The sequence below is a fragment of the Microcebus murinus genome, chromosome 11 (assembly GCF_040939455.1).
Source record: "Microcebus murinus isolate Inina chromosome 11, M.murinus_Inina_mat1.0, whole genome shotgun sequence".
NCBI classification, from domain to species: domain Eukaryota; kingdom Metazoa; phylum Chordata; class Mammalia; order Primates; family Cheirogaleidae; genus Microcebus; species Microcebus murinus.
In genome coordinates this window covers 51,408,288-51,420,698 of record NC_134114.1, presented here as the reverse complement: position 1 = coordinate 51,420,698, position 12,411 = coordinate 51,408,288, and the positions used below count along the sequence as shown (strand labels likewise).

At 39.6% G+C, this 12,411-nt stretch overlaps 2 protein-coding genes across 3 annotated transcripts in view; one reads left to right on the top strand and one right to left on the bottom strand.

Moving 5' to 3' along the window:
• PTCD2 (pentatricopeptide repeat domain 2) overlaps positions 1 to 9,156 on the bottom strand; it is a 33,963-nt gene extending 24,807 nt beyond the window's left edge. The window contains exons 1-4 of one of the 2 annotated variants that reach the window (XM_076008102.1): positions 9,017 to 9,039; positions 7,613 to 7,705; positions 5,043 to 5,178; positions 4,178 to 4,307 (exon numbers count right to left, since the gene is read on the bottom strand). Coding sequence is in view for 1 of the 2 variants with exons in the window: in XM_012783279.2 (XP_012638733.2) it covers positions 4,178 to 4,307; positions 7,613 to 7,705; positions 9,017 to 9,128 (335 nt within the window). In the remaining variant the exon portion in view is untranslated. Of the gene's footprint in view, positions 1 to 4,177; positions 4,308 to 5,042; positions 5,179 to 7,612; positions 7,706 to 9,016 lie in introns of both variants that reach the window. The other variant, XM_012783279.2, reaches the window with a different exon arrangement.
• Positions 9,157 to 9,266: 110 nt separating this feature from the next.
• The window catches only part of MRPS27 (mitochondrial ribosomal protein S27), an 86,870-nt gene continuing 83,725 nt past the window's right edge, over positions 9,267 to 12,411 (top strand). Inside the window, exon 1 of the mRNA XM_012783266.2 lies at positions 9,267 to 9,358. Within this exon, the coding sequence (XP_012638720.2) occupies positions 9,286 to 9,358 (73 nt within the window). The 5' untranslated portion in view covers positions 9,267 to 9,285. The remainder of the gene's footprint in view (positions 9,359 to 12,411) is intronic.

Below are 12,411 nucleotides of genomic sequence, written 5' to 3'. Positions count from 1 at the left end.
CACCAGTATAAATTTACTTTCAATAACCAACTCTTTCTGTTTTAGACACCAAGATGACAATCTCGTGACAAAAGCAGCACCTCATGATTACATGTAAATCAGATTTTAGGAAGACTTATTCATTATGAATCCTCATATTCTTATAGATTCATGTAATGAATGAATCTAAAATGTCCATGGGGAAAAGCTCAGACTTTATGAAACAGAATACTTTTTATCTTCTGCTAAAAATCACTGAGGAAAGTCAGGGTAGCATTATGGCTAGTCTATTCTAAACATAAGTACTGCCAAATAGAAAGATGATGTGTACTTTTAAAGATACACTTCACAATCCAATTACAGAAGTTACAAATAATATTCAATGCCTCATTGTAACACTTATAAATTATCAGAAGGCAGAATAGTACACTAATTAAGGGTTTTCAGACTCTGATTCCCAATGGATGATTCAAATCCCAACTCTTCTACTTACAAACTCTGTAACCATGGGCAAATTAATTAACTACTCTGTGCCTCAGTTTCCTCATCTGCAAAATGAAGAGAAGAGAACCCAATTCGAAGAGTTTTTTTGTAAGAATTAAACGAGACCATGTGCCTGGCACACAGCAAGTCTTCAATACATGTTAGCTCTTATAAAATGTAAAGGCATGCTAAAGAAAGCATATTTAAAATCAACATATTCCAGTAAATCATCTCACCAGAAACTTGTGCCAGATGAAAAACAAACAAAGCAAAAACAGAAGTTTTCCCAATTTGACCTTCACATTCTAAATGGCATTTGCACTAATATAAGTGCTAGAAAGTCATTGAGATAATGAATCACCTCTGGATAAGAAATATTCAAGTAAGAGGATCTAAAATCCCTCTTTAAATCAAATAACAGCATTTGATCAAGATTATGAGGGGATTAAGTTGCTACTCAATTTTGGCTTATGTTTCAGCTTATGTTTCAGCTCATGGCTTCCCTTTCCTGGCCATGGACTGGCTGACTCAGAGAGAGAACAGGTTGGCTAGGCCATGGACCCACCCATCTTCCCACTTGTCCAACTGTCTACAAGTAGACAGGGAGAGGACAACTGGGTAGAGAGTTATTAGAATCAATAAAGGAATTATGAGTCATACTTTGAATGTTTATGATAATAATAAGAATGGAAAGAATGTTCAAAATGTTTATCTCATTCTGCTACTCTTACAAATGTCTGACAGCTTTGGGTAGTAAAAAGAGAGAGAGGAAAACAGGCCAGAGGGTTTCAAATGACTTAACTTTGCAATACAGAATTAAGTTTGCTGATACAGTGTGACTATAAATTATCATAACCATTTTGGAAAATAATCTGACAGTTATCTGATAAGCTTTAAAAAGTTCATACCCTCTGATGACCAAAATGAAACCAAGAGTAAGTTTTATACAAAGAGTTGCTCATCATGGCACTATTTATACTGGTGAAAAATTAGAAATAATTTAAATGTTCAACAATAGGGGCAAGTTAATTAAACTTGTTAATTAAGTTAATTAATTTTATAATATATATTATATATAATATCTTACATAGTTATATATTATATGTAATAATTATGATATATAATTATATATAATATATATTATAATATTTTTTTTTCTTTCTACTTTTTTGGTGTTTTTCAAATTTTCAGATTTAATTTTATTTTTTATTTTTTTGAGACAGAGTCTCACTTTGTTGCCCAGGTTAGAGTGAGTGCTGTGGCGTCAGCCTAGCTCTCAGCAACCTCAATCTCCTGGGCTCAAGCGATCCTCCTGCCTCAGCCTCCCAAGTAGCTGGGACTACAGGCATGCGCCACCATGCCTAGCTAATTTTTTGTATATATATTTTTAGTTGGTCAATTAATTTCTTTCTCTTTTTAGTAGAGACGGGTTCTTGCTCAAGCTGGTTTCGAACTCCTGACCTCAAGCAATCCACCCACCTCGGCCTCCCAGAGTGCTAGGATTACAGGCATGAGCCACCACACCCGGCCTAATTTTATTTTTTTACTTTAAAAATAACATTAATTTTTTAATATAAAGTTAATCATGTCCACTGTAGACAAGTTTGAGAAATCAGTTAATTAAAGTATCTAACATAGAATACAATATTACAACCGCTGGTGCCTAGAATCCTAGCACTCTGGGAGCCCGAGGCGGGCAGATCATTTGAGCTCAGGAGTCCAGCCATCTCTATTAAAAATAGAAATTAGCTGGACAACTAAAAATATATAGAAAAATTAGCCGGGCATGGTGGCGCATGCCTGTAGCCCCATCTACTTGGGAGGCTGAGGCAGGAGGATCACTTGAGCCTAGGAGTTTGAGGTTGCTGTTAGCTAGGCTGATGCCACAGCACTTTAGCCCAGGCAATAGAGTGAGACTCTACCTCAAAAAAAAAAAAAAAAAGTAAAAAGTAGAATAGACTATTACGATGTCATTAAAATGTGACTCCTAAGTATATAATTAATAAGAAAAAATATTTATATAGTATTAACTTAGAAAATAATATTATTATACATACAGTAATAATTATAACTATGTAAAATAAAACCTACCAACCACAAAATCTCTGCATGGAAAAAAAAAAATCTATGAAAAAATATACAAAAATATTAACAATGGTTTCTTAGATAAAGGGATGGGCCCCAGAGATGGCTGCCATCAATCCTCCCTCCCTGCATGTGCACACTGCTTTATCTACTCAAAGGTAGAATCCATTTCCCCTTGACTTTGGTCTGCCCACGTAACTTGCCTTAAACAGGAAAAGCTGTGTGAATTCCAAGTAGTTTCATAAGGCCTGGCAGCTCCCACCTGTACTATGGGCTGGTGCAGCTGGAGCTGAATGAACAAATGGTGAGGCACTACAGGGAGAGAGGGGGCCACATGGAGGAGCACTGAGGCATCAGAAACATCAGGGAGGCCTTCTTGGACCTTGCAGCACAGCCCAGCTCAGCCCAGCTGACTACAGGTGAGTGCGTGCCTTCAGCCAACACCGACAAAGAGCTGCCCAATGGAGGAGGGCCTCAACTCCTGACCCATGGAATTATGAAAAATAATAGATAGTCATGGTTTTAAGCCATTAAGTTTGGTCATGGTTTGTTATGCAGCTGACTGAAACAGATGACTGAAAAAGCAGAATCTGGGATATATTTTTTCTTTCTACTTTTTTGGTGTTTTTCAAATTTTTAACAGATTTAATTTTTTTAACTTTAAAAATAACTTTAAAAATTAGTTTTATCATATAAAGTTAATCATGTCCACTGTAGACGAGTTTGAGAATTCAGAAAGATACACATTTAGACAAACAAAAAATATATATAATCTATTAATTCCCAGAGAACCACAGTTAACTTCTGGTATATAATATTCCAGTATCCTATATATAATAATCTTGTATTCCTCTCTATACATGTACAATATAAATGCAGGTCCATGTATAGAAATATATTTTTAATGAATGGTGAAAAGCAGCAATGGACTTAGTTTCAGAAATGAAGCCTGTTGATTTGACGTTATACTGCTCCCTGTTAAGTGAAACCTTTGCTGGCTTAACCAACAGCAGGCAATAATTACACGTGAGTTCTCTCTGACACAGGAAACCCTAATAATGGATCAGAACGGTATAATAGGCATAAAACTAGAAGAGGAAGAATAGTCAGGAGTGAAGTATTCCAAGTGAGAGACACTGAAGCCTGAACTAAGCCACAGGTAATAGGGGCAGAGAGAAAAGGGCTAGAGATGAGAGATATCAAGCAAGTGGAAGTGATAGGATTTCTTATCCTATCAGGAAGGGGAAGCAATGAGATTAGGGGAAAGAGGCTCCAAATTATCTGCCCCAAGTGACTAGTGAGATAGAAAACACAGGAAGTGGAATAAATTTGTATATGTTGAATTTGAAGACCTAGGGTATATGTAAGTGGAGTTAGTGAATAGGTTGGTGATTTCTTTAGATATAAATTATATGTTTTACTATCCTCAGCACCTGGCATAGTACCAATAACTGTTTTCTCAATGAATGAATGTAAATGTCTAGAGTTCAACGTAGGTATCTGGACAAGAGATTTGGAAGTCATCAGTGCAGAGGTGATAGTTAAAGTCTCAGAAGTGGATGAGGTTGCTCAGGAAAAGGAACACAGTAAGAAGAGATGAAGGTGGCAGAATTTTAAGGAAATGCCTCACCTGTAAATGACACTTTTAACCAGCTCCACATCATCCCGGGATTCACATAAATGAAGCAAGGTTCTCAACTCCTCCTTCAAGATGAGCTTGTTCTGGGTCAATTTCTCTTTAAAGTTTCTAAAATAGGTTTCTGGAAGAAAGCACAGTACAGTGGCCATCACTGAGACTGACTGGGATTGTAAGGTGTCTGATCTCAGGGAGAAGAGGAAGCCTATACCCCCGCACACTGCCAAGGAGTATGAGAGGGGCTCACAGACACACAGCTCCCATCCCGGGCTGATCTCCTTGAGAGCACTGAGTGTCAGCAGACGGCCCAGGCCCACTCAAGACTTTCTAAAACAGAATCTCTGGAGGTAGGGACACAGGATTAGGCATTTCTGATTTCCTAGGCAATCCTCAGGTATACTACTGTCCAAGAGGCTTAGCCCAAATAACTGAATTTAGAGGTGACTCATGAGAAAAATAAAGAAAATGCCGCCAGATACCCAAACCATCAATTGGCAGAGCACCAAGCAGGTAAACTAAAAGGAAAATGTGACTTGAAGCAGGGTTTATCTACAATGGTAGACCCACATAATTCAGGAATATTTTGTGTTTCTTTCATGTGACTCAACTTCATCTTTCTTTCATTCCTCTTGGTCTCTCTTTACTCAGTTGTTAGAAAGCATGCCACAGCTTTATGTAATGGGTAGGGGGCAAAAACAGTTCTCTAAACAGCAGCAAACACTCTTCTACTGCCAGCAGCATTTCAAGATCATCATGGTGTATTGTTGTTCCTTGTCTTTGCATCTGATCCGTCTAGGGGACAGTCAAACACCAAAAGGAAGCACTGCTTCTTGGCAACAGGAGGGGGCTGTATTCTCACCAAAATGTGGGGTGAGATGTAAGGCAGGCACCAAGCAAGCATCTGCTTTCCAGAAGGCAGAACTGTTGTCAGTATCAGAAGCTGCCAAGAAGTACTACAGGATTTGTTCCAGGCCCAGAGCTTTGAAGGAATGTTGCTGAAAGGAATGGCAAAATATACATTAAAAACATAAGAACTGGAAGCTGAGGTGGACACAGCTTTCGATTTATAAGAAAAGAAGCCCTACTAGGTTTGAGATAATGCAGTGGATTTTCCAGTCTTTACCTTTAGAACCACATAATGTTAAAGGTTTTAGAGATGGAAGGACCTGGGCTGAAATTTAGGCTCAGCCACTTGGATGCTCTGGGGGAGACCCTTGTCTGTGAGACTGGATTCCTCACGTGTAAAGTGAGGATTGTGATAACTATCTCATGAGGTTACTTGAGATGATGTATGTAAATCATTGAACACATACTAACTGCCAGTAAATGAGACATTATTGTTCTCATTCTCGTTCCTTCTGTCACCTGTTAGATCTAAGAGGATTTAGTCTATTAAATAATTCTAAGCAATTTCCAATCTTTAAGATCTCAGAGAGATGACTATGTCTTATAGCTTTTAATCCTTCTTTAAAAACCTTAAGAATCCAAAATTTCAATAGATGTAACTTGTGTTTTAAGACAAATCAATCAACATTAAGTATTTATGTTGTACATTCATATTTAAAGGTATTCTTTGAGACACAACAAGAAGGATAAGGTGTAGTTCCTGCCCTCAAAGAGCTTAAAGTCTATTCAGGAACAAGATATATTTGAATAAAGCTGTCTGAAAACAATGACGGAGGAGGTGACATAAATGTAATAGGAAAGAAGAGTTCTACTATGATACCTGTTATGACTCAGAGTGGACAGAAGAGTCCTATTATGACACATATTATGGACTCAGGACAGACCAGGTTTGGTGGAAAAGGAGGAGTACCAGTGAGGAAGTAAGGGGCTGAATAGGATTGGAGAAACAGAGGAGGGGGTATTCTAGGTATCAGTAAGAGTAACAGAATAGAAATGTGGATGAAAGGTGTGGACAGAAGAGCTGTGACTAGATTAACAAGAAATCACACTGGACTCTAGAAAAAGAAGGGTCCATTATGGAAGAAATAGGAAGCCAGTGGGGTGACTATGTATGCAGTGTGGCATACAACAGAGTACCACAGTGGGTTCTTAAAGGGACAAGGTTGACAGGATTTTATAAAGAGCAGTCTGACAATGCAGTAGATTGGCACTGATTATTGCCTTTTAGAACAATGTGCACAACTATTACAGCCTTATGAAGACCATGACAATTGGAAATAACAACTAGACAATGACATGGAGCCCTAAATCTCACATAGCTCCCAAATACCTTGGGTAAAAAGACTGAAGTAAAATCTAGATCTAGTCTACTAAAGTGGAGATAAATATACTCTCCCCCGATGCCTAGAGATTATCTTCTTGTCCTGCAGGTGGTGTTATATGTCAGTATGATTAGTGGAGCAGCAAGGGAACACTGATTTCTGGAGGACTGGACTATGAGGGAATAGAGGCAAGAAGTGTTAATCAGGTGCTCACAAACTTGTGGCAATTAGAGGAGGGAGAGCTCGGCCTAGAGCTGAAAAAGTCAATAAGGACAGAAAATAGTTATTAAAAAAGTCTTGGATGTGTTCATAAAAGAGCTTGAAGTACTGGGAAGAACTCTATGTACAGGAGGGAGGGAATAAATGCAAAAGGATTTCTCAGATGCTGAAAAGGAATAGAACCTAGGGTGGCGGTGCTTTTGTGTTTTTAGCTTTTTATAATAAAAATTTCAAACGTATCCAAAATTAGAGAGAACGGTATAATAACCCTTCCTTTAAGTACCCATTACCTCGCTTCAACAATTACCAATATTTTGCTAATTGTTTCCTTTACATTCGCCAAATACATTGGATTTTTTCAAAGCAAAGCCCAGATTTCATAGTTAAGTTTCTCTTATTTAAGAAATCTTTGATCCTACTGACTTGTCCAGCACAGAATGAAAAATATCAAAGTGTATCATCACACATAGCACTTTTGTTTCATTTGATTTCATTTATATATATATATGTATGATATATATATGTGTGTGTGTGTGTGTGTGTGTATATTGGAGAAGTAACATAAAATGCAGTTTTCATGGAGGGTTACATCAAAAACTTTGAAAGCCAGTCATCTAGAGTTCTTAAACTTTATTGTACATATAAATCATCTGGGGTCTTTCTATCTGTATTTCTATCAACCACCCAATAGATGTTGATGCTGCTGTTCCTCAAACCATACTTAGAGTGGTATAGAACTAGAAAGGACTAATGGCAGCACTAGTTTTAGTATTTCTCTGGGATCATGGGAGCTGGGATAAGAGGAGAGCTGTAGACTTGTAGTGGTAGAGTGTGAGATGAAAGGTGAATGTAGACTAGAAAACTAAGAATAAATGGTCTCAATTTTTTCTGAGGTAACTGAAAGAGAGACTGAATAGAGATAAAAACAAAGGAAATTTAAATGACAGATCGATGAAAGAATTAACAAAATAGATTCCATTACCTTTGGTGCCAGGAAGATTATTTGCAATAGCCACCTTCTTATGCTGAAATTCTTTTAATTTTATAATATTATCTGTAAGTAGGTATCTTCTAGCTAAAAATTAGAAAAAGAAAAAAGTAAAAATCATTTTGGCTGTTTTATAGTTAAATGAGTAGAGCTTGATTGCCTCTAATTAATCTTATCTTCATCCATTATTAAGTGATCCATCTACACAGGTACTAATACAACAGTAACCCTGGTGGGAAAAAATATTTCCAAACTACCGGAAAATGCAAATCCTAGGCAAGAGAATTTTTATTTGTGGTGTGAAAGGACTTACTAGTGATTAACTGTATGTGGGGACTGTCTAGGAAGCTGGAATTTGAAGGACAAATAGGCATTTGCCATCTGGTTAAGGGGTAACAAGAGCATTTAAATATAGCTAACATTTAAATGCAAAACAGGCATATCTACTTTGGGCTTATCTAGGGAGAAGCATATTGTGTGATGAAAAAAGCTGAAGTGTGACCACTGCAACTCCCAGCTTTGTTATTTGTGAAATGAGGGGGTTATGTGTCCTCAAGATATATCAGAATCACTGATCACAGCTTAGTAATTTGGGAAACAGCATCCTTTCTTTAGGATCCTCAGCTGTGAATGAGATAAAATGGATGAAGTTTGGCCAAAGAATCACCCACTAAAAGAATTCTATGTGCTGTAATAACAAGGTAACAATAAAAATTGTTATTTATTCATGGAAAGGCAGTTCCAGGGAAGTGGTCAAGAGCAGGTCTCTGCTGTTAGCCATGTGCAAATCCCACCTCTACTGATTCCCTCTGATCTTGGGCAAATTACTTAATCTTGATGTTTCCTCCTCTGTAAATGATTAAAAGAACGGTACCTCTTTCACTGGGTGTTATCTGGAGGCAAGGAATTAATATAGGTAAAACGCATCAAAACAATGCCTGACACAAAGTGTTGAATAATTTTATTATCACTCACTAGCATTTTCAGATTTAACCCTTTTCATAAAAATGATAAGGAATGATTTTGAAAATGAGGAGACCTGCTCAGGGTCTCTCAGATTGTTAGCAGAGCTGAGGCTTCAAACTCAGGGAGTCTAAGACCTCTGCTCCCAAACCCAGCAGAAAAAGTACACCCGAGGGCAGGGATGTTCCCAGAGAGCAAGGTCGCCCCATCCGAGAGTACATTACAGCCCCAAGGCTGAGACCCCAGCCGTCCTTCAGTTTCCAGGGACTGGGACCATCCACGACCCCCAGAGGCCACCGACGCATGCACGCGGAACTAGAGGGCAAGGGCACGCTCCAGCCTGTGCGTGACTGCTCTAAAAAGATGCCCGCTGAGGTCTAACGCTCCTTGCTTTCCCATCCCTCCCTTCCTTCCACGGGCTGAGGCTGCCGATACCTCCAACAGGGCAGCAGCAGCAACTGGAACCGGAGCCTCCCACCCCGGGATACAAGGAAAACCGCAACATCCGCAGCAGAACTTGTCTCGAGGGCCGAAAAGAGGCAGCCATACTCTCCGGGACCGTACCAACTGGGGGAACCGATAAAAGGGGCGGAGCGTCAGCGCCACCAAGAACGCCCGACGGAATTCGTCCAATTCAGCTGTAATCCCGCCCCTTCCTCTGTCCGCCCCGCCCCACACAGACTTTCCGTTTGGTATGCGCCAAGATGGCGGCCCCCATGGTGTGGCGCGGAGTGCTCCTTGTGCGGAAAGTGATTCTGCCCCAGCTCTCCCCAGCAGGTTGGTGGTTGCTGCCTTGGTGGGGCTGTTTCATTAGGTCCCTAATTACTCTGTCCTTTGAGTGAAGGGAGTCATGGGCTTTCAAGAGGAGAGAAAATGCTCCTGAAATCTAGTTGCTAGAGAAACTTTTTGGGGTCTTTGATAGCACAGAAGGAGTTAAGGTCTCTGATCTATCTCCTTCCTTAAAATAGTAGTACCTGCCAGTCCAAAGGTGTGAAGAGCAGAGGAAGGTTATGGCTTGAGGGATTTTGCGTATGATTTGCTGGATTTTTGTGTTAGAGTGGTTGTCTTTTTGTAGACCCTGAAAAACCCAAATGTGTCCACCCTTGGGTCTCTGACATTTTTCTCCATTCTGAGGTTTCTTCAGAAGGGCGTCAGATAAATGTTTTCCCCACCACCTTACATTTGGCCAGACTCCTGGTCCTCACTTCGCGGGAGAATTTTTCAGTATTAATCTCATTTTACTTGACCTTGAGCACAACTCTTGATTGACCTTTCTTTGCTATAGTTTTCCACGTGTAGGTAGTAAATGCTAATACTTACTTGCAGAGTAATTTGATATCTGAATTGAATGGCAGCCCGCTCAAAGCCTACGTAGTAGACCTGATGATGAAAACATTGAAAGTTATAAAGTATTTACAGAAACCAAATTTGCAATGTTAACACATAATCCTGACATATTTGATTATAGATTAAAATGCAGTAATCACACTTGATGTTTCCAATGCTTATCTCCTCTTTCCAACCTACCTCCTCTAGCCCCTATTTTAAAAAAAAAAGCAACACACACTCTTCCTCACATGTCTTTGAAACAGCCATTAAATATCAACATGGGCCAAGGGCGATGGTTCATGCCTTTTTGTAATCCTAGTACTCTGGGAGGCCGAGGCGGGAGTCAGGATTTTGAGACCAGCCTGAGCAAAAGCAAGACCTGTCTCTACTAAAAATAGAAAGAAATTATATAGACAACTAAAAATATATATAGAAAAAATTAGCCGGGCATGGTGGCACATGCCTGTAGTCCCAGCTACTCGGGAGGCTGAGGCAGCAGGATTGCTTGAACCCAGGAGTTTGAGGTTGCTGTGAGCTAGGCTGATGCCATGGCACTCTAGCCCGGGCAACAGAGTGAGACTCTGTCTCAAAAAAAAAAAAAAAAAAAAAAAAAATATATATATATATCAACGTAAAACTTTGTGGTTGGCCACCAGAAATTTTCTGAGGATTAAGTGGTTGACCTGGTGAAAATGTTTAATGTCACACATTGTTAGGCAAAGCAGTATGCATACTACTTGCCGCCTCAATAAGAATGAGCTGTTGTAGCTATTATTAGCATGTTTAATTATGATTGCTAGTAAATGCTTCTCTGTCTAAACAAGACCCTGGATAGTAGATCAGGGAGTATCATGGTTGCTTAGAATGTTTGGTGGCAATCATTCTAATGGAACAGAAATTAATAAGGGTGAATTAAGAGAATTTCCAGTTAGCATTTTGGTCTCAGTTTGAACTGATGACCTCATGGTAAGTTACACCTGTGCTATTCCAATATGGTAGTTACTAGCACATGTGGCTATTTAAATTTAAGTTAAAGTTAAATAAAAATTCAATTCCTTAGTCACACTAGCTATATTTTAAGTGCCCAATAGACCCATGTGGCCAGTGGCTCTTGTATTGGACAACTTAGAGTGGAACATTTTCATCACTGCAGAAAGTTATATTGAAAACTAGCAGTAGGTTAAACCCTAGATGAAAAGAGTCTTGAAGTTGGAACTAGAGCAGGCATCCTCAAACTACGGCCCGCAGGCCACATGCTGCCTGGACATTTATCCGGCTAGCTGGGTGTTTTTGCCACCGCTGCCTGTCCTGCTTAGCAGCCAACTAGTCCCGGGCCCACAGGGCGCACTCTCCAATGGTCTGAGGGACAGGAACTGGCCCCCTGTTTAAAAAGTTTGAGGACCCCTGAACTAGAGGCTAAAAGGGAAGTGATTCATAGGGTAGTGCAGCATGGACCACTCAGGAATTGGGGATGCTGATAAGGAGCTTGACCTACAGTCATTGAAACATCTTGATCCATTCCAGGAAAAGAGAGGAAAACCATTCTACTTTGTACAAATTCATGACAAATCAATATTTGGAACATCTTGAGGCTTCTATTGATTCTCCTTACAACAGAATGGAGGAGGGCAGCCAAAATGACCAAGAGAATGCAAGGAAAGTAAACTGAGATGAACTAAAAACGTGACTTAAATATATGAAGAGGGGTAAAAATCTTATTGGGCACCTGTTACTTAGTGGATATTGGGACATTAACATATGCCCTCACTTAAACTACAATACCAAAATAGACATTATTTTCCCATTTTACATATAAGAAGCTCAAAGATACTATGTAATTTGCCCAGATTTTCATAGCATTTATTAGCAAGGCAAGGATTCAAAGTTAGATTTTGTGACTCTAAAGCCTGTTTCCACAATCATACTACTTCCCTTTGAGTAGAAAAAATGTTTGGGCCGGGCGCGGTGGCTCACGCCTGTAATCCTAGCACTCTGGGAGGCCGAGGTGGGCGGATTGCTCAAGGTCAGGAGTTCAAAACCAGCCTGAGCGAGACCCCGTCTCTACCATAAAAATAGAAAGAAATTAATTGGCCAACTAATATATATAATATAAAAATCAGCCGGGCATGGTGGCTCATGCCTGTAGTCCCAGCTACTCGGGAGGCTGAGGCAGGAGGATCGCTTGAGCCCAGGAGTCTGAGGTTGCTGTGAGCGAGGCTGACGCCACGGCACTCACTCTAGCCTGGGCAAGAAAGCGAGACTCTGTCTCAAAAAAAAAAAAAATGTTTGGAGATGTTTGATCAAAGATCAAAATAACTGTAAAATGTGTAAGCATATGGGTAGAGCCAGTCATTTGTCACCAAATTTTGAAATTCTGGTCCTTAGAGGTCTTTCAGAATTAAATGGAAAAAACATTTCTTTTTGTAATGGATGGTTATCTTAAAGAATATTGTTGACCCAAGCAATAGCTGACTAACTGAAAGGTAAGCAGTTTTATCAAA